The following is a 22,539-nucleotide window of genomic DNA, read 5'->3' as shown; positions in this document are numbered from 1 at the left end:
GAGTGCATAACTGAACATAATTATTTGAAGGTTGACTTTTTTTTGTTTTAAAAACACTTTTCTTTTATTGGTCAGATGAAATATGCTAATTTTTTGAGATAGGAAATTTGGGTTTTCATGAGCTGTATGCCAAAATCATCAATATTAAAAAAATAAAAGGCTTGAACTACTTCAGTTGTATGTATTTGAATCTAAAATATATGAAAGTCTAATGTTTATCAGTACATTACAGAAAATAATGAACTTTATCACAATATGCTAATTTTTTGAGAAGATCCTGTATATATACAGTAATACAAGCTGCTACAAGAACGAGAAATCCATATCGCTAAACATGCTTTCTTGGTAAAATTCTAACCTTCAATAATTAAGTTACAAGATGGGCAGCTCTGGTCCAAATTCCAAACACAATAGCTATATCAATTTTATTGCAGGGGGATGTTTAAACCTGTAACTAAAAAAAAAAGGGACCCTTGGGGGGTACGCACCTTGGGTGTGGGAATCCTCTAGATCCTATCGAGGCTTCCCCCGTCCTCCTGTGTCCCAGGGCGCTCTTGCTGTGCCCCTCCGAACAGCGGGATGTAAATATTTACCTTCCCGGCCCCAGCGTAGGCGCAGGATCGTCTCTCCGCTTGGAGATAGGTGGAAATAGCTGATTGCTGTCGGTCCGCTCTACTGTGCAGGCGCAAGTCTCCTGCGCCTGCGTAATAGAGCAGACTCGACAGATCAGCTATTTCCGCCTATCTCCGCACTAAGAGCTGCAACAGCGCCACCCGCTGGGCTGGATCCAGGCAAGGTAAATATATCAAGCCTTGTCGATGGAGGATTGTGGGACACTTTGGGGGGAGCCAGCGCTGGACTGCCTGCAGCTACAGGGATGGGGGAAGCCTCATTGGGACCCTGAGGCTTCCCCCTCCCGAGGTGAGTACCCTCCAGGGGACTTTTTTTTTTTTTTATTACACAGTCTCATACAAATCATCATAATTTTTTTTTCGCTTCACTGTCTCTTTAATAGATTTAAGCATGAAATCTAACTAAAAAATAAATAAATCTATCTACCTGCAGTGATACACTACTTACCATGCTATGGACGGTCAATCTGCTTCCGCTACCAACCCCACTGATATGTTCTGTTAAAGGATACCACAACCGAAGGGTTGTGGTAAAAATGACTGCAGCACTGTGTAAGTAGTTATGAGCACATACCAGTCGTTCCTCCTGCTCCCCTCCGTCTTGTGCCATTTTCCATGTATCCCTCCCGGTGTGATGCGACTTTACTGAACTTTGCCCCGGACATACTGCGCCCTGTGTGCGCAGTATGTCCTTCCCCTTCGCTTCTGGCCGGCGCATAGTACGAGGTTCAGAAGCACGCTGTCCCCTTTGTGCTGCGTGCGTTGATTAGCATGTGACGCTCGGTGTAATGGAGCGCACACGCAACACAAAGGGGACTGCGTGCTTCTGAACCTCGTACTATGCGCCAGCCAGAAGCGAAGGGGAAGGACATACTGCGCACACAGGGCGCAGTATGTCCGGGGCAAAGTTCAGTAAAGTTGCATCACACCGGGAGGGATACATGGAAAATGGCACAAGACGGAGGGGAGCAGGAGGAACAACTGGTATGTGCTCATAACTACCTACACAGTGCTGCAGTAATTTTTACCACAACCCTTCGGTTGTGGTATCCTTTAAGGAAATGTAGGGCTAGCTTTCGTTTTATGCTGTGTTTAATGTTTTAGGCCGTAAACTAAATTTGAGTTTCATCGCACTAGAAGTAATTTACATAAATAATAAATAAGAATACATTACTTATTCTGTATGTTATAAAAGTTGATAAATACAGTTCTAAAAAAAAAAAAAAAAAAAGTGGAAGATATTCGATGACTGTTTTATAAGCATATACAAAGTCCACAGAAATATCTTCTGAATAATGTACAAAAGGAGAAGGGGTCATCAACGCTGTATGGAGGAAGGTGTTTCTACCATAGTGTAGTGAAGAAAGGGATACTTTGGAAACAGTGGAATGTGCTTCTGCACAAGAATGTAAAGACGTGAATAAAGGCGATTTTCTTATGATAAATGACATCATGCCTGCAATTACTGGAGGAATTCTGGGAACATTGTGAGCCCATGATAACTACTGCTGCCTTGCCCCAGTGAGAAATGGGTGCAGTAACTGCTGATCAGGACAGTGTTAGTGGTGCCATCACTCACTTGTATTTGGGGATCTCTTCCAGCTTCTTATCGATGCTAATCCTGTGGACGAGGTCTGACTGCTCGTTGTCATATGGAGATAAAATCACATACAGCACAACGCTCTTCAGGGCCTACAGGAAGGAGACAATAACCAGATAACATAAGAGAGGATCATTACCCCCCCCCCCCCATATGTACCAGCTTCCTGCACAGAAAACACCCAGGAGCCGAGTATTCTATGGCACGCCTCGCCTTACCTGCTGCCACTTCTCGCTCTCTGCCTGGATGCATGGGGTGTCATAGATGGCCCGATAGTGCTTACATATGGACAGGTAGGAGCCTTCGTGTTGGTCCACTTGTATCATCAGGTTGTAGTACTTCAGCTTCAGCTCCTGCAGGGTGAAAAAACAGGAAAAGTTTCAGTAACTACTCTTAGTTACATAAAAGAACGTCTGAAAGCACCCCCAAGCATTTCTAATGTGTACAATAGTTCATTTACACTGGAGAGAGCAGAAGCCAGCTCACCTCTGGTCATTGACAAATTTAATCATTGCAAGCCCGTGTCTTCACTCTACCCCCCTTCTTTTATGTTGAAGTGACTCAGCTGTTGCCAGGAGATGTGTCTGTTAAAGGGACTCCGAGCTCACCCAAAAAAAGAAAGTTGTAATCACCAGGGGCTTTCTCCAGCCCAATGCTGTTCGGGAGGTCCCACGCCGGCGTCCTGGCTCCTCTCCTTCTCCCTGCTCCGGAATGGCTGACAGGCCGCAGCCCGGGCGACACTCGGCAGAGTGTCGGGCTGCAACTTCCGCGTATGACGCGGCTGACGTCACACGCCGGCCGCCTCGCGCCATAACGTCGGCCGGCGTGAAAGTACTGCGCATGCGCGATTAAAGCGCGCATGCGCAGTACTTTCACGCCGGCCGCCGTGATGACGCAAGGCGGCCGGCGTGTGACGTAATCCGAGTCATACGCGGAAGGAGCAGCCCGACACTCGGGCGAGTGTCGCCCGGGCTGCGGCCTGTCAGCCATTCCAGAGCGGGGAGAAGGAGAACAGCCAAGACGCCGTCGTGGGACCTCCCGACCAGCACTGGGCTGGAGAAAGCCCCAGGTGAGTACAACTTTCATTTTTTTTATGAGCTCGGAGTCACTTTAACCACTTGAGGACCACAGTCTTTTCGCCCCTTAAGGACCAGAGCCTTTTTCTCCATTCAGACCACTGCAGCTTTCATGGTTTATTGCTCGCTCATACAACCTACCACCTAAATGAATTTTACCTCCTTTTCTTGTCACTAATACAGCTTTCTTTTGGTGCTATTTGATTGCTGCTGCGAGTTTTACTTTTTATTATATTCATCAAAAAAGACATGAATTTTGTCAAAAAAATGACTAACTTTCTGTGCTGACATTTTTCAAATAAAGTAAAATTTCCTATACATTTGAGCGCGAAAGTTATTCTGCTACATGTCTTTGATAAAAAAAAAACCCATTCAGTGTATATTTATTGGATTGAGTAAATGTTATAGCGTTTACAAACTATGGTGTCAAAAGTGAATTTTCCCATTTTCAAGCATCTCTGACTTTTCTGCGCACCCGTCAGGTTTTTATGAGGGGCTAAAATTCCAGGATAGTACAAATACCCCCCAAATGACCCCATTTTGGAAAGAAGACATCCCAAAGTATTCAGTGAGAGGCATGGTGAGCTCATAGAAGATTTTATTTTTTGTCACAAGTTAGCGGAAAATGACACTTTGTGACAAAAAAAAAAAAAGTTTCCATTTCTTCTAACTTGCGGCAAAAAAAAAAAATTAAATCTGCCACGGACTCACTATGCTCCTCTCTGAATACCTTGAAGTGTCTACTTTCCAAAATGGGGTAATTTGTGGGGTGTGTTCACTGTCCTGGCATTTTGGGGGGTGCCTAATTGTAAGCACCCCTGTAAAGCCTAAAGATGCTCATTGGACTTTGGGCCCCTTAGCGCAGTTAGGCTGCAAAAAAGTGCCACACATGTGGTATCGCCGTACTCAGGAGAAGTAGTATAATGTGTTTTGGGGTGTATTTTTACACATACCCATGCTGGGTGGGAGAAATATCTCCGTAAATGATCATTTTTTAATTTTTTTTTTTTTTACACACAATTGTCTATTTATAGAGATATTTCTCCCACTCAGCATGGGTATGTGGAAAAATACACCCCAAAACACATTATACTACTTCTCCTGAGTACGGCGATACCACGTGTGGCACTTTTTTGCACCCTAACTGCGCTAAGGGGCCCAAAGTCCAATGAGTACCTTTAGCATTTCATAGGTCATTTTGAGAAATTTGGTTTCAAGACTACTCCTCACGGTTTAGGGCCCCTAAAATGCCAGGACAGTATAGGAACCCCACAAATTACCCCATTTTAGAAAGAAGACACCCCAAGGTATTCCGTTAGGAGTATGGTGAGTTCATAGAAGATTTTTTTTTTTTTGTCACAAGTTAGCGGAAATTGATTTTAATTGTTTTTTTTTCACAAAGTGTCATTTTCCGCTAACTTGTGACAAAAAATAAAATCTTCTATGAACTCTCCGTACTCCTAACAGAATACCTTGGGGTGTCTTCTTTCTAAAATGGGGTCATTTGTGGGGTTCCTATACTGCCCTGGCATTTTAGGGGCCCTAAACCGTGAGGCGTAGTCTTGAAACCAAATGTCGCAAAATGACCTGTGAAATCCTAAAGGTACTCATTGGACTTTGGGCCCCTTAGCGCAGTTAGGGTGCAAAAAAGTGCCACACATGTGGTATCGCCGTACTCAGGAGAAGTAGTATAATGTGTTTTGGGGTGTATTTTTACACATACCCATGCTGAGTGGGAGAAAGATCTCTGTAAATGACAATTATTTGATTTTTTTTTTACACACAATTGTCCATTTACAGAGAGATTTCTCCCACCCAGCATGGGTATGTGTAAAAATACACCACAAAACACATTATACTACTTCTCCTGAGTATGGCGATACCACGTGTGACACTTTTTTGCAGCCTAGGTGCGCTAAGGGGCCCAACGTCCTATGCACAGGTCATTTTGAGGCATTTGTTTTCTAGACTACTCCTCACGGTTTAGGGCCCCTAATATGGCAGGGCAGTATAGGAACCCCACTAGTGACCCTATTTTAGAAAGAAGACACCCCAAGGTATTCCGTTAGGGGTATGGTGAGTTCATAGAAGATTTTATTTTTTGTCACAAGTTAGTGAAAAATGACACTTTGTGAAAAAAAACAATAAAAATCCAATTTCCGCTAACTTTTGACAAAAAATAAAATCTTCTATGAACTCATCATACACCTAACATTATACCTTGGGGTGTCTTCTTTCTAAAATGGGGTCACTTGTGGGGTTCCTATACTGCCCTGGCATTTTACGGGCCCAAAACTGTGAGTAGTCTGGAACCAAATTTCTCAAAATGACTGTTCAGGGGTATAAGCATCTGCAAATTTTGATGACAGGTGGTCTATGAGGGGGCAAATTTTGTGGAACCGGTCATAAGCAGGGTGGCCTCTTAGATGACAGGATGTATTGGGCCTGATCTGATGGATAGGAGTGCTAGGGGGGTGACAGGAGGTGATTGATGGGTGTCTCAGGGGGCGGTTAGAGGGGAAAATAGATGCAATCAATGCACTGGGGAGGTGATCGGAAGGGGGTCTGAGGGGGATCTGAGGGTTTGGCCGAGTGATCAGGAGCCCACACGGGGCAAATTAGGGCCTGATCTGATGGGTAGGTGTGCTAGGGGGTGACAGGAGGTGATTGATGGGTGTCTCAAGGTGTGATTAGAGGGGGGAATAGATGCAAGCAATGCACTGGCGAGGAGATCAGGGCTGGGGTCTGAGGGCGTTCTGAGGTGTGGGCAGGTGATTGGGTGCCCTAGGGGCAGATTAGGGTCTAATCTGATGGGTAACAGTGACAGGTGGTGATAGGGGGTGATTGATGGGTAATTAGTGGGTGTTTAGAGGAGAGAAGAGATGTAAACACTGCACTTGGGAGGTAATCTGATGTCGGACCTGCGGGCGATCTATTGGTGTGGGTGGGTGATCAGATTGCCCGCAAGGGGCAGGTTAGGGGCTGATTGATGGGTGGCAGTGACAGGGGGTGATTGATGGGTGGCAGTGACAGGGGGTGATTGACAGGTGATCAGTGGGTTATTACAGGGAATAACAGATGTAAATATTGCACTGGCGAATTGATAAGGTGGGGTCTGAGGGCAATCTGAGCGTGTGGGCGGGTGATTAGGTGCCCGCAAGGGGCAGATAAGGGTCTAATCTGATGGGTAACAGTGACAGGTGGTGATAGGGGCTGATTGATGGGTGGCAGTGACAGGGGGTGATTGACAGGTGATCAGGGGGGATAGATGCATACAGTACACGGGGGGGTCTAGGGAAGGGGGGGGGGGGTGATCAGGAGGGAGTAGGGGGCAGATTAGGGACTAAAAAAAAAAAAAAAAAAAAATAGCGTTGACAGATAGTGACAGGGAGTGATTGATGGGTGATTAGGGGGGTGACTGGGTGCAAACAGTGGTCTGGGGGGTGGGCAGGGGGGGGGGGGGGGTCTGAGGGGTGCTGTGGGCAATCAGGGGGCAGGGGGGGGGGAAAATCAGTGTGCTTGGGTGCAGACTAGGGTGGCTGCAGCCTGCCCTGGTGGTCCCTCGGACACTGGGACCACCAGGGCAGGAGGCAGCCAGTATAATAGGCTTTGTATACATTACAAAGCCTATTATACATTGTTTCAGCGGCGATCCGGGTGCTAGTAACCCGCCGGCGCTTCCGAATGGCCGGCGGGTTACTGCGAACGGTGGGCGGAGCCAGTCCCCGGCGGCTGATCGGCTGGGGGCGGTCCTTAAGTGGTTAAGCAGAGGGAGGGGGGCAGGATAAAGGCATAAGCACAGGGAGATTCTTGCCTTTGCCGATGATCAGAGCTTTCACCTGCTTTCTGCAGTGAAAATAAATAATTTTACACACACAATATGTGGGCATGCTTTCAAATGTTCTTTTGTGTAACGAAGAGTAGTTACAGAAGTTTTAGTTTTGAGAGTATAATCATACCTTAAAGGGACTCCAAGCAGTGCGGAAAGATGCATATCATTTTAAAGCTCTCTTTCTCCTCTTTCCAATTATATATAAACCACCGCCCTATGCCTTTTAGTTTTCGCTATTTTCGCAATCAAAATTGCCACAACCGCGACTTCGATCGCGAAAATAGAGAAAACTAAAAGGCGTAGGGTGACGATTTAGGTGTCACCAGAAAGAGGAGAAAGAGAGCTTTAAAATGATATGCATCTTTCCATAGTTACATTGTATTACACAGGGCGACTTTTTCTGCTGAATGGAGCTGCTGACTTTGAGAAAAAGTCGCCCTGTGTAATACAATATAACTATGCAAAGGTGGATATCATTTTAAAGCTCTCTTTCTCCGCTTTCTGGCGACCCCTAAATCGTCGCCCTACGACTTTTAGTTTTTTCTATTTTCGCGATCGAAGTCGCGGCCGCAGCAATTTCGATTGCGAAAATAGCGAAAACTAAAAGGCGTAGGGCGGTGGTTTATACATCATTGGAAAGAGGAGAAAGAGAGCTTTAAAATGATATGCATCTTTCCATAGTTTCTGCACTGCTCGGAGTCCCTTTAACCACTTCAGCCTACAGTGCTGTTCACCTTATGCATCCGAGCAACTTTCCCCTACCATTAATTCGCTAATAACTTTATCACTACTTAGCACACTAAAATGATCTATATCTTGTTTTTTTCCGCCACTAATTAGGTTTTCTTTGGGTGGTACATTTTGCTAAGAATTTTTTTCTAAATCCATTTTAACAGGAAGATTAAGAAAGAAATGGAAAAAAAATATAATTTCTCAGTTTTTGGCCATTATAGTTTGAAATTAATACATGCTACCGTAATTAACACTCATGTATTTTATTTGCCTATTTGTCCCGGTTATTACACCGTTAAAATGATGTTACTATCACAATTTATGGCACCGATATTTTATTTAGAAATAAAAAAGGTGATCTTTTTCAATTTGCGTCCATCACTATTTACAAGCTTATAATTTTAAAATAAATATAATATACTCTCGACATGCATATTTAAAAAAGTTCAGACCCTTAGGTGACGAACTATGTTGTTTTTTTTAAATTAAAAAACGCATTTGAGTCCTTTTTAGTGTGGGAGGTAAACAGCTAATTTTAAATGTATATGTAAGTAATTAATAAAAAATAAATAAAAATAAAATGTATGTCGGTGTGGTTTGCAGTTTGGTCTTAAAGCTGCAGTAGCCTATTTTACAAAAAAAAAAAGGCCTGGTCTTTAGCGGGTTTAACACTGTGATCCTCAAGAGGTTAAACCACCAGCAGCAAGAAAAAAAAAAACGAATAGCAATTTTGACAGCATACCTATGAATATGCTGTCACGGAAGAGCTGTGAGAAAACGCAATCGGTTTTCCTGCACCGATTGTCGTTGACAACCCAGATTGTATGTTTAGGGATAGCAGGCAGTCAAGCCTGGGGGTCTCTGTTTTCTTCATAGCTGTTAGCAGAGTTCTTTTCATGAGAGCCAAGTATGCTCTCTGATAAGACCTGTTTGTGTAATGAACTTGATCAAAAGAAGTTCCTTTACGGGCCAGTGGCACCCAAGTGTGAACATGCCCTTTGAAAGGATGCCATTTGGGGATTCTAGCAAAAGCCCGCTTTCCACACAGCAGGGTTCCAGTCACGGTAGAGCCATCCCATCAGCATTAAACATCAATGTAGTATATGATTTTAGCCTGTTTAAGGAATACCGTTTATATGAGAGGTATGAAAGTTATATTCTGCTGATCCGGATCTGGTGAATATTTTAATATTAAATTGATGCCACTGACATACCCAGAACCCGAGGCATTCCGCTACTTCGTGACGGAACATGCGACACCAACTACGTTTGAGGTCATATGTACTGTCAAATTCTGAGGATTCTGAATCTGTGACTATTATGTGTGTGCGGGAAGATGAGATATGGAAAATGTCATATTTGGTGGGCACAAGAAACCCACCCAGAAGGTTAACTGCACCCAGTCTAGCCCCTGGGCTGAACCTGAGACCCCACCTACAAATGTGGGTCATTCAAAAGAACTTGACGGGGACTCCTCTCTTGAGTCCTCCAAATTCCATCTTACGAAGGCATGCTGTTCCTGTGAGGACTGAGCAGTGGTCATTTTTGTTTGAACTTTGCTCTGGAAACAAAAGAACTTCCCGATGTCTTCCCAGAAAGGACATATTTTCACCTGAACCTAAGTATTCGTACTTTCTTCCCTTTTTATTTTTATACTGCGCTACTATTGTCTCCATAATTGTTGATTTTAATGATTTTCTGTATATATTATTTATATTGCATTTATATTAAAAGACTTCTAAAAAAAAAATCATTTTTCGGCTACGCCTACTATTCAGCAACACAAAACGAATCCTAGTCTTCCGAAGAGTCGCTACTACTGTTGATAGCTAGAAAAAAATGGTGCGTTTTAACCGCAGGTATTAGTATCAATGAGGTTAGGTCTCCTGCCCTTCTGCAGGAGTGGTGGCAGTTCTATACCCTGAAATAGTGTGTAATTTGTGTTACTGTAACTCACAAGCTCCCTCTAGCCTGTCTACTGGCAAAATTCCAGTGGTTTCTGCGCACCGATTGCGACCACAGATTTCATGGTCTGTGTGCTGGAACCGATTGGAAGACATTGTGTGGTCTGGCCACCAGGGGGCGTGTGACATATGCCACTGGGAGATTTGGGCGCAGGATAAAGCCAATATACGGATTACCCTGCTCCTGCACAAGTCACGGCGGAGTTAATTACTAATCCCTCCTCCAGGTAGCTGTGGATGGTAGGGAATGATGTAATTCCGCTTCCAGCTATTGTGTTTTAAAAGTAATGTGTGCTCCATCTTATGACGGCACCCAAGATACTTACTGACTGCTGCTATAGCCGCAATTCCTATTACGGCCTATGGTGGTGTGGGCTGCGCCCAAATCTCCTGCGCTATTTTAACAGGGGTTTTTTTTTCCAACCTACCTTTTGGTACTTTTTCAATTGCAGAGTTCTAAAAGGTATTTTAAACAGAGGATGAAAAATGATCTCCAAGGAGAAGACATATGAGAAAAAAGTGAATTGAAGGACAACTGAAGCAATAAGTATATGGAGGCTGCTATATTTATTTCCTTTTAAGCAATACCAGTTGCCCGGCACCCCTGCTAATCTATTTGGCTGCAGAACTATACCAGAAACAAGCATGCAGATAATCCAGTCAGATTTGACAAGAACGTCTAAAACACCTGATCTGCTGCATGCTTGTTCAGGGTCTGTGGCTAAAAGTATTAGAGGCAGAGGATCCGCTGGATAGCCAGGCAACTGGTATTGCTTAAAAGGAAATAAATATGGCAGCCTCCATATCCCGCTCCCTTCAGTTGTCCTTTAACCCTCCTGGCGGTCTATTAAAAACCGCCAGGGGGTAGCGCAGCAGTTTTTTTGTTAATCATGTAGCGAGCCTAGGGCTCGCTACATGATAGCCGCTGTGCAGCGGCATCCCCCCCACCCGCTTCAAATGCCTCCGGCGATCTGCGATCAGGAAATCCCGTTCAAATAACGCGATTTCCTGGAGGGCTTTCCCCGTCGCCATGGCGACGGGCGGGATGATGTCATCAATGTTGTGCCGTCAAAGGGAGTCCCGATCCACCCCTCAGCGCGGCGAGCGGCGACTAATCGGAATGCACACGCAGGTAGCAAAGTGGGTTACTTCGATCGCCTCCGGCGATCTGCGATCAGGAAATCCCGTTCAAATATCGCGATTTCATGGAGGGCATCCCCCGTCGCCATGGCGACGGGCGGGATGATGTCATCAATGTTGTGCCGTCAAAGGGAGTCCCGATCCACCCCTCAGCGCGGCGACTAATCGGCGGCGATCGGAATGCACACGCAGGTAGCAAAGTGGGTTACCTCCAGGAGGGTTAAAGCAATCTTGTGACTTTGAAAAGAAAGGTCAGACACTTTTTCCCCCACAGTTTTCCCGGGACTTTCTGAAAGGTAGCGGCTGGGCTCCTATCCATGAATGAGTGTGGCCGCACTGCACAGGTGCATGGATGTCTTGCGCCAGCACATTGCAGCTGTGCTGCTTCACAGATGAGAGCGCAGTACCGGGATCCTACTCAACAAGCCCTTATCCAATAGGTTTATAGAGTCCCAGCACAGAAAAGGTGAGCTCCAGTGGGATTGGGAAAGCTTCTGGATTATCCAGAGGCTCGCCATTTTCTAAGGCAAGTATCTTTTTTGAGAGAAAAAAAAAAAAAAAATCAAAAAAATCGCCAGAACCCTTATTTTTAAGTTGGCAGCATTTTTACTGCAGGCAAGGTGCTTCACGGCATAAAGTATGTGTTCCAAAGTGAGCAGAAACAGCACCAGGGCTGGTATTCAAAGGACAACTGTAGGGAGCGGGATATGGAGGCTGCCATATTTATTTCCTTTTAAACAATACCAGTTGCTTGGCTGTCCTGCTGATCCTCTGCCTCTAATGCGTTTAGCCATAGACCCTGAACAAGCATGCCGCAGATCAGGTGTTTCTGACATTATTGTCAGATCTGACAAGATTAGCCACATGCTTGTTTCTGGTGTTATTCAGACACTACTGGAGACAAATAAATATGGCAGTCCCCATATTCTTCTTACTTCAGTTGTACTTCAAGCTAGCCACATGTCAAAGTGTCTTTTTTCCTGGTTGGACGGATGTCTTTTTTCAACCAAACTAACTAACTAAGCAGCTATACATCTATGACTCAGCAGGCACACAATCAGATAACAGTGATCAATGTGCCAGTTTTCCTCCACTTGATCTCAGTTGTTTCTTGGCAGAAATCAAGTCAATTCAATCTTAGCAAAGGCAGTGGTTCATTTATATGGTCATTGGCCACTTACCACTACTTTCCTCCCACGCAATAAAAAAAATAAAAATTCTGACTGCCATACTGAACGTAATCAGTTGGATACGTTGTGAAGGATTAAGCAATGGCAGATTTGACATACATGTGCTGGGTGTAGTAAAATATGGATGGCCACCTTATGAAATGGTGATCCTGGGGCTAAGGGGTGCCAAAGAGTAAAGCTACGTACACACATGCGACAACGATCGTTCGTTGTGAACGACGAACAAACTTTTAAATTGACGAAAGAACGACCTAAGTAAAGTTCGTTTTTAAAAGTGTGTAACGATCTGGTTGTTAGAACGTTACATCACGTAAAGCAACTATTGCGCATAAAAATGAAAAGTTCCATGGAGAAATAGTGAAATGCGCATGTCAAGCCTAGTACGAACGACCATTTTCCAACGATGTACTACTTTTGCAAACGATAGTCGTTGGAAAAAATCCGCCAAGCTAGATCGTTGGTTTTTAACGATCTAGCTCGTCCGTCATTAGACTTAAAGAGACACTGAAGCGAAAAAATATATATGATATAATGAATTGGTAGTGTACTATGAATAATTACTAGAAGATTAGCAGCAAAGAAAATATTCTCATATTTTTATTTTCAGGTATATAGTGTTTTTTCTAACATTGCATCATTCTATAATATGTGCAGATTACACAACACTCAGCATTCAAAATGAGTCTTTCAGAGCAGTCTGAACTAATGACCTCTCCTCTAGCAGAGGAAAAGTAAACAGTTCACTTACAATTGAGATAATAAAAGTCAGATAACAACCCTCTCCACGACTTTGAAAGTCGTAGAGCTTAATGGCTTTTTTGCACAGATAACAACTAGAGTTTCTTAACTCTTCCTGTACTGGAAACAATTAGACTGATGTATCTGATCTTAATGTTTTATTTCTTAGCTGTGCTACACATACAAATCATAATATCATCATTTTTTTTTTCGCTTCAGTGTCTCTTTAATGGTCGTTGGCTGCTTCTTTTTTTTTTTTAAATGATCGTCGTTTGAAATGATTGGGGAATGATCGTTTCAAACGACTATAGTCGCATGTGTGTACGCACCTTAAGGCTCAGAGAGATATGCAGGAAAACTGCGGAGTACACAGCACAGGTCCAAGGAAGGGAGCTCAGCCATAAAATCAAATTCCATTTACCCATTGCTCTGTGTTTATTATGTAGTCTACGTCCTGACCCTGCATTGCAAGCAATCCAATATAATCATAAAGGTTTCTGCTTTATCATCTCAGTCAGCCTGGATCCTTTCTGGTACATTGCCAGGAGAGGGAAGCTTGTCATCTCCCTTCCCACATTCCTGCCCCTTACTGACTGGCTGAGGGCAGTTCAGTGTGACATGAGGCTGAAAACAGAAATACATCTCACCCCTCTGCAGAAAAATAAATCTATGCTGTGCACACGTGTTCACAAAGCAAGCTAGATATGACAATGCAGTACAGAACTCAGTGGGGAGGAGGGCTGGCGGGGTGAGAACAACATCAGGATTGGCTTCAGTCAGAGGCAGTAAAGATGGAAAATGCCTGGAATAGTTTTCTCTTTGTTTACTATATAAAATTCACTGAAATTAAAACGTGGACAGTAAAATATATATGTTATGTTAGTAGAACAAGTATTTATCTACTTATATATGTGTTTTTTCCCCTGGAATAGTTTTGGCTGTCACTGCTGTTTTAATGCTGGATACACACGTTGCGTTTTCCCGTGCGATTTGCAGGATCGATTCCGTCGATTTGATTATTTCCAACATGTTCGATCGTGTTTCGATGGATACAGCCGTCGGTTTTGCATATTAAGTATGCAAAAATCGACGGCTGTATCCATCGAAACACGATCGAACATGTTGGAAATAATCGAATCGACGGAATCGATCCCGCGAATCGCACGGGAAAATCCAGCGTGTGTATCCAGCATTAGGCTTCTGGACCCTCCATTTATATAGTGCACTATGTAGAAGGCCAAACAGGGAGTTCCCACCAAGTTAATTGCTCACCTCAGAGTTGTCATCCTGGAAGAATTTGGTGTTGATCTTCTTGCTGATGATCTGGGTGCGGATATAGTCCTTCACCGCCAGACACAAACGCATCTGTTCCAAGATAAACTCCACCTTCTCCTTCTTCTCCATTGAGCCATATGTCTCCACCTAGAAGCACACAACTCATTACTGAGAAGAAGAGGAGTCGGATTATGGAAAGATCTGCTCTGTGCTTATAGACTCATTGGCAGGATAAGATCTTCACTATTACAGGAGCCACATTCTCCTGCTATTAGCCATGCTTTCTGTCCGCCTTACCTGGAGCTCCTGTAGGATGGCAGCAGCTTCCTTTACATCGCTACTCTGCTCCTTTATCCCTGCCAGGGTCTTTGTCAGGCGGGCACGCTCAATTTCCACATAGATCTGGAACAAATCATAACAATCACTGAGGATTTATTTATCAACAAATCTCAACATCTTAATACAAAAGCTAGATTCCCATAACTTCCTTTCCTTGGTGCCACCCACAAGAAGTGAAGGAAAGTCCTACAGCAATAAAACCCAGACCGGCGTTAAAGCTAATGTAACCCGGGTTTGTTAAAAAAATAAGAAAAATAAAAAAAAAAAATGCAGAAACTCACCAAAGGAGAGGGAAGGCTCGGTCCTAATGAGTCATCCCTCTCCTCTCCCGGTGGTCCCGGTGCTGCGCTGGCTCCTCCGTTCTCGTCCCACGCAGAGGGGACTTCTGAAGTCTTCGGGAGCAGAGTCCTCCCGAAGACAAGCGGCGCACACGCGAACACGTCATAGAGGGCGCCCGCGCAGTGCGAGCATCTCCGAAGCCTCCCTTTGGCCGAGAGACAGCGGTATTTGACCGAAACCGACGAATACCGCTACGGGGGAGACAGGACAGCAGCGGGCACCGGGAGAGGAGAGGGAGTGCTCTATGGGACCCAGAGCCTCCCTCTCCTTAGGTGAGTATCTTTTTTTTTTTTTTTTTTTTTAAACCCGGTTTCCATTAGCTTTAACACCCATTCTTCTGGTCCATATTAATTCGGCGCCGCTAAACTCCAAGGCAGCGTTAAAGAGTATTCCCCCTCCGAGTTGTCGCAGAGGCCCGAATTACCGCTACACGCCCCCCGCACAGCATAGCATTGCTGCTATGGGGCGCCCAGTTTCAGTGCTCAGCTCTCAGAGCCGCGCGCCGAAATCAGCTGACTCGCCCATTCTTCCCATTCCAAACTAAAAACAATAGTGGCTGATTTTGAACTTTACAGTGGCTCTGGCTTTTCCTCACAAATAATTATTCAGACACACAAAAAATATTTATGTGCAAGCGACATGGTCCAAAAAAGTGGAGATACTACCCAACCCTAATGGTATAATCCAGGGCAGAGTACAAATCAAAGACAGACAACCCAACAGAAAATGACAAGAAGGAAGATCCACAATGGAAACTTTATTGATGGACACACCCAAGGAAAAAAAATCCAGACACATAGCTGCTTTTGTTCAGACACTTGGCAAATGGCGGTCATCCAGGCAGGTTAAATGCTTTAAAGAGAACCAGAGATTAAGTACCCTCATGTATTTTACCTTATAAATCAGTGGGAACATGACAGTAAACACCTAATCTGCTCTTTGTTTCATTGTTCTCTGTTTAATCTGACTGTTATCACCTCTGATAAGAATTCCTGACTGAGCACTCAGGCTGCTCAGTCTAGCTTTGCTACGGAAAGATTATGGCTGAGTCTGTCTTCTGTGGTGTCTTTTCAAACCCAAGCCTGCCCCCTTGTGGCTCTGCTATAATGACTCAGCAATAATCATTCCAAGCAAAGCCAGATTGAATGCTCAGTCTGGGATTCTTATCACAGCTGATAACAGACACTTTTAGCAGTGAGGATGAAACAGAAAGCATGGTAAGTGTTTTCTCTAATGTTCTTACTGATATACACGGTAAAATACACAAGGGTGCTTCGTCTCTGGTTCCCTTTAAAAAATGCCACCTTTTACATCAGCGTTTTCACGACGTCTGCCTTGTTGCCATTTTAAAAATGGCCATGACTCAAAAAGGTTAAAAACTTGGATTTTTAGCTTTTAAAAGGAAAAATGAGGCTAAGGGATTCTAGTAAAGTCCTATGCAGGACTAGGACAATAAAGTAGATATAATGGTTTATTTCATCAAAACTAAAGCTAAGCATTGTCCAGCAGATGAGTAGAAATAATGACACAAGACAAACTAAAATCACTTCCATTACCTCTCAGCATATGGCACGATAAGAGAAGATGTACAGAGCATGCATCATTTCATTCACAATACATACAGCATACAATCGGCAAGGTGAATGAAGTGTTACAGTAAAATCCTCACCTTCCCCTCTGTCACAGAGCGCAGAGTGTCTATTAGCCGCAGCTTAATAGTAAGGTCTGTGATCTCCTCCACGTACTTACAGCACTGCTGCACCATCTTTGCCACGGCCTGTCACAAACACAAGACAATTAATACAGAACGCACACATATCTGTCCTCCCCGATGAAGGGGTCAGCCCCGGCTTGTGTAACCCCACATATAGAAAGAGAGCTATGGTAGGTCAGTGGCTATTCCTCAGTTACAGCTAGACAAGGCAAGAAAGCTTGAGGCCAATCTGAATAGATATTCTGTATTAGATCATGGTGACAAGGTAGCAGTCTGGACTGGACTCTAACAGCCCTTTCACAGGGGCAGCTGAACTGCGCATTCAGTGAGCAGTTACCAAGCAGCAGTGAACATTTACCAGGCAGCAGCAAACAAACAGTTACCAGGCAGCAGCACACAGCGGCATGCAGTTGTGAGAGTTTGACAGTCTTTTCACTGCCTATCAACTGCTTATGTGAAAGGGCCCTAAGACAATGATGGCGGCCCGCATCTGGCTATGGAGTGATGAAACTCCCATTCACTTATAAGATTTGTGTGCATTATAAGCGAATCTGAATATGATCTAGATGGGTGGAAGCTGCTATCACTGCTGCAACCCAGCTACATTATTTTCCCACCAAGTAGAAAGGATTACAAGGAGGACTTTGCAAACTGCACCTATTGGAACAGAGCAACAAACCTTAAGCTTTTTTTTTCTTCCCTTTAGCACAAGAATTGTTGTTACAGTGTAGCTATTCAAAAAAAAGTTAAACTGCATCTGTACATTGTATTTTTAAGGTCATCTCCTTGTAAAACAATATGGAACTCAATATATCGGATACTACAGGTCCTACTTAAAAACTCTACGCATGAACTTGATGACGGACCTGCTTGAGCTGACTCCGCCTCTTGGTTAGCAGTATGATGGTCTCATTCAGCATGTCCCATTCCTTGGCCTCATAACACATCTTCACAACGGCCACTAGGATGCGGGAGGTGGACACCATGTCAGATGCCTGCAGGAGACAATATTTACACAGATATGAGCCTTGCATAGAACATAAAATAGAGGACAAGAATAGCAAGTTTATTTTTTCTTATTAAAAAACAGCTGCATGCACTTTGAATTATACTATCACTTGTACTGGATAGGTCCACACAGGTCCTTACCCTGCCACAGGCAGCAGTGGTGCCAAGTCACAAAGGAAAGCCATTATTCAGTGTAAGCCTGAGATTGTGGGGTTATTACGGAGGGGATCGCGGCCATGAAGAAGACGGTTCAATACGGATTGGGGAGTCCTCTGGAGCATCAAAGGCTGACCTCTAGAGTGGTAAGTCTCTAACTTTTTTGTTTAGTTCAGATTTGCTTTAATTGCCTTACGACCGCCTAACACCAAAAGGCGGCAGCAAGCTGGCTCCCCAAAGACCGCCTAACGCAGATCAGCATCAAGTCCTGGGGGAGTGGTTTGCAGGGGATCACGTGGGCGCTGATGCGTGCGCATCTCCGCTTGAGTGATGGAGGTCTACCAGCGGCGATCGCCGATAGCAGACTGTTAGACGGCGAAACCGACATCTATTTCCATTGTACAGGGCTGCGATCTAATTTAGCGCTCTACTAGGGACAGCTGTGTCACTCGGCTGTCCCCTTGAGAGGCTCCAAGCGCTATCTCCTCTCATAGGCTGATGCTTATGAGAGAGATGCCCTGATTGGCTGACTGGGAGAGGGAGGGAGGGGAATAAAAAAAATTTAAATTACAAATAAATTAATAATAAAAAACAACACAAACAACTCTGCAGCAGCTATCAGAGCCCACCAACACAAAGCTCTGTTAGTGGGGCAGAAAAGGGGAGAGATCATTTGTGTGCTAAGTTGCTCAGCTCTGCAGCGAGCTATTAAAGCTGCAGGGCACTGAAATGTATAAAACAAAAAAAAAAACAATATAACAATAACGTTTTTAAGTATTCCAGGGTTTTCTTTTATATTCCAGTGTTATAAAGTCAACAGTTCCTGTATTTTATGACTCCCTGCCCTCAGAAGTTGTATTCTGCCAGGAAAACTTTTATGGCTTTCATTTGCTTCAGTGAGGTTTACTACATTCCTGACAAGGTATTGACAAGACAGAAGTTGTCACGTCCATGCCTAGAAATTAACCCTTTCAGGCAGCAAAGTAAAACAGCCTGGTTATTAATGTTTTGTACTGTATATTCATACAAGTTTATCTCATGTCACATTGGGTACACTTTAAAGAGTGTGGCTTAGCTCAGAAAAAGGTGAAGTTTAGCTCCCAGTCAAAAAATATGAAAAGTCTTCAAATCAGTTCACATATCTGTATTGCTTTAACATATAAATTATTACAGTGCAACACAACGTCTCTGCAGCTTGCTCCCAGATGGCCTGCTGTTGGGCATGCAGCGGGTAAAAGGGTACAAGCAAAAGCATCAACAAATGGCTCTACTGCATGTCTTCTATACGTCTGGTGCCCGCTGTGGTAAACCACAAAGCTGCAATGGCACTGTCAAGTGGCCTAAAGCAATTCTGTTTACGGTCCTCTCCATTCTGAAGAGCTATGTGACCACTTGTTTGGGCCTGCCGACTGGCAGATAGATTGCACTCACCGTCCGGGTTTGTTTCTCCAGGGACAGTAGAGTCTCCACCACCTCTTGGAGTTTGCCTTCCTGAAAAAAAATAGGTTAACAACAAGAAAATTAGAATGCCCAAATCCAACCAGATATAAGATGAAAAAAATGCACCTGTGTCTACACCACCCACACAGATACACCACCCACCTGTGTACATACAACTACAAGTTAGACTGCCACCATCACCATGAGGCTGAATAGCTCAACAAATAAGCAGTTCAGCTATCCGTGGGAAAGAGGCCTAACTGGCAAACCATTACCAGCAGCTTACCCTCCCCACTGCTGGACTCTTCTATCACTCATAAATTCCAGTTATGAGGCTATATACTTCCAAGTTCTACACAAGTTATCAGTCAGGGTGGCATCACAAGTCCCAATACTTCTCTCAACGCAATATACACAACTCTTAACTGACTGTCAGTGAAAATTATAGAATGAAGGCATAGCTCCCAACTGTCCCTCTTTTGAAGGGACAGTCCCTCTTTGGAAACCATGTCCCACTGTCCCTTTTTCTTCCTCATGTGTCCCTCTTTCAGGACTTATGTACAGACCTATGTAAATATATTTATTTTTCTAGTGAAAAAGGTGTTAAATTGACTCTAAACTTTATTCCCATCCTTTAAATTGATATATTTCTTATTTCCATGTGTTAATATGAAGGAAAATGAACCAGGATAGAAAGGACCAGAGTGGTCTGAATAATAAAACAACATATTTTGCTTATAAAATCTTTATTGTATGCGTGACTAGGGGTGTGTCAGAGGCATGGCTTAAGTGTCCCTCTTTCTTATCTCAAAATGTTGGGAGGTATGTGAAGGGAGCTAGTCTAGTCTAGGGGACCCAGCAGAACACCTCATAAAACAACAACACCACGGTTTGTGCCGCAGAGAGCGTACTGTTGTTGGAAAACTGTTCCCAATCCAATTTCCAGATGGGTTCCCTAATGCAGACAAGCGCCAAATGAACCCAACGACAGGCCAAAGAAGGATTTCTTCCTATTATAGCACCACAACTTCCTGCACCTTTTCACATTCTTCAGACAATGCCCAGGCAATGAACAACATTCAGTGCCTCAGACTGCAGACAACTCTTCCACAAGGACGCTACTACAAAGTCCAGCATGCTTCCCCTGTCCTCATCCTTTAGACAGACAATGTCAAGTGACTCAGGTTATTCATGGATTGCCAGCTAGTCTCACATCACAGGTCCCCTGTCCACACACAACTAGCTCCTGGGTGATCATGCTGGGACATGTGATACCTCAAGGTATTGATAGATGTAGCAGTAGAAATATCTGTGATATCACAAGTTACAGCATGCCTCCCAGTCCTCAAACCCAACTCCTGGCAGCCATTGCTGGGCCTCATTCTGCAGCAACCCCCTCTTCTCACCGCCGCAAGTTTCTCGCATTCAGGAAGTCTCTGGTCCACAGTGCTGCTGTAATCCATCTCCATCTTAACAATGCGGCCATCGCTGCGCTCCAACTCTTCAGTCATGCTGGCGGCAGCGGAGAACCGTACTGACACCTCTGCAGGCAGAATGCGACGGCACCTAATTCCGCCAGGACCCCGATGACAATGAGAAACACTGGGAGGACCGGCCGGCAGCAAGAAGGCAGCCCTACGTGACGTCACATCCCGCTGCGCAAGCAAGGACCCCTCTCAGGAAGCCTGTCGACAAGCTTTATTAGTTAGATGACGCAGACAAAACTGACAAAACATGTAAGGTCCGCGCAGGCTCATTGCGTGTGTTCCGTGGCAATTGTCAGAGGGCTGATCTTTGTCATGACTGCTGTAAGAGAAGATTGGTTAGTTGATATGGTGTATTATCAATGTGTGACCTCTGTAGTATTGCCCAAACACCTGATTTGTTGCTCTTGGCATAACTTCCAACTTATTGAGATAAAAAAGGGGGTCTAGTTAGGGACCCAACGGGAAACCTCATAGGCCTGGCCAAATTTTTTCTTTTAGCGGCCTGCATTCTTGTGCTCTCCCCCCTGCCTGAAAAGTTGCAAGCGGGTTATTGATAGGTTTAACTCACCCAATCACATCTTCCAGCGGTAATATCCATGGCTACGGTGGCGTTATATGATACGCTGCACGTACTAATGGTCATATGACGCTGCTGTGGCCATACAGTCCCTTTCACTGGAAAGTGCTATTAAGTGAGTTAAACGTCTCATTACACCATACCTCCCAACTTTTTGAGATGAGAAAGAGGGACACTTAAAGAGAAACTCCAACCAAGAATTAAACTTTAACCCAATCGGTAGCTGATACCCCCTTTTACATGAAAAATCTATTCCTTTTCACAAACAGACCATCAGGGGGCGCTGTTTGACTGATATTGTGGTGAAACCCCTCCCACAAGAAGCTCTGAGTACCGTGGTACTTCTGGAAGTTTCCTGTCTGTGAACCTTGTTGCATTGTGGGAAATAGCTGTTTACAGCTGTTTCCAACTGCCAAAAAAACATGCAGCAGCTACATCACCTGTTAACAGTAAAAATGTCACCATGTAATAAATGTCAGACTGTAAATCAGGGATTTAAAAGATTTTACAATGGGCAAACACTGACTAAATCATTTATACATAATTATTGTAAAAATGGAGCACTTTTTTATGACATTATTTTTACTGGAGTTCCTCTTTAAGCCATGTCCCTGCCACACCCCTGATCACGCCCCATCACACCCCTAGTCACGCATACCATAAAGATTTCATTAAAAAATATATGTTTTTTTACAAAACCACTCTGGTCCTTTTTATCCTGGTCCATTTTCCTTCATATTAACATTTTAAAATTAGTAATATATCAATTTAAAGGAGGGGAATAAGGTTTAGAGTCAATTAAACACATTTTTTAGTAGAGAAATATATATTTTTACATAGAAAGAGGGACAAAGTCCTGTAAGAGGGACAAATGAGGAGAAAAGAGAGACATGGCTCATAAAGAGGGACTGTCCCTCCGAAAGAGGGGCAGTTGGGAGCAGGGCTGTGGAGTCAGAGTTGGAGTCGAGGAGTCGGAGTCGGGGCAATTTTGGGCACCCGGAGTCGGAGTTGGAGTCGGAGTCGTGGTTTCATAAACTGAGGAGTCGGGTGATTTTTGTACAAAATCCACAGCCCTGTTAAATATTAGACTAAGGAGTCGAAGTCGAGGAGTCGGAGTCGGGGCCATTTTGGTTACCCGGAGTCGGAGTCGAGGAGTCGGAGTCGGGGCCATTTTGGTTACCCGGAGTCGGAGTCGTGGTTTCATAAACTGAGGAGTCGGAGTTGGAGTCGGAAGATTTTTGTACCGACTCCACAGCCCTGGTTGGGAGCTATGTTACACACCACATGCAATTTTGCATGA

The 22,539-nt window shown here is 44.2% G+C and overlaps 1 protein-coding gene across 1 annotated transcript in view; it reads right to left on the bottom strand.

Moving 5' to 3' along the window:
• Positions 1-20,792, bottom strand: part of PSMD12 (proteasome 26S subunit, non-ATPase 12) — a 32,673-nt gene extending 11,881 nt beyond the window's left edge. Inside the window, exons 1-8 of the mRNA XM_068264045.1 lie at positions 20,582-20,792; positions 19,167-19,226; positions 17,438-17,566; positions 16,527-16,634; positions 14,477-14,581; positions 14,177-14,326; positions 2,451-2,585; positions 2,212-2,324 (exon numbers count right to left, since the gene is read on the bottom strand). Coding sequence (XP_068120146.1) covers positions 2,212-2,324; positions 2,451-2,585; positions 14,177-14,326; positions 14,477-14,581; positions 16,527-16,634; positions 17,438-17,566; positions 19,167-19,226; positions 20,582-20,686 — 905 coding nt within the window. The 5' untranslated portion in view covers positions 20,687-20,792. The remainder of the gene's footprint in view (positions 1-2,211; positions 2,325-2,450; positions 2,586-14,176; positions 14,327-14,476; positions 14,582-16,526; positions 16,635-17,437; positions 17,567-19,166; positions 19,227-20,581) is intronic.
• Positions 20,793-22,539: the final 1,747 nt, after the last annotated feature.

This window comes from Hyperolius riggenbachi, chromosome 12 (assembly GCF_040937935.1).
Source record: "Hyperolius riggenbachi isolate aHypRig1 chromosome 12, aHypRig1.pri, whole genome shotgun sequence".
NCBI lineage: Eukaryota > Metazoa > Chordata > Amphibia > Anura > Hyperoliidae > Hyperolius > Hyperolius riggenbachi.
The sequence above is the reverse complement of the archived record's forward strand: the minus strand, read 5'-3'. Positions and strand labels throughout refer to the sequence as shown.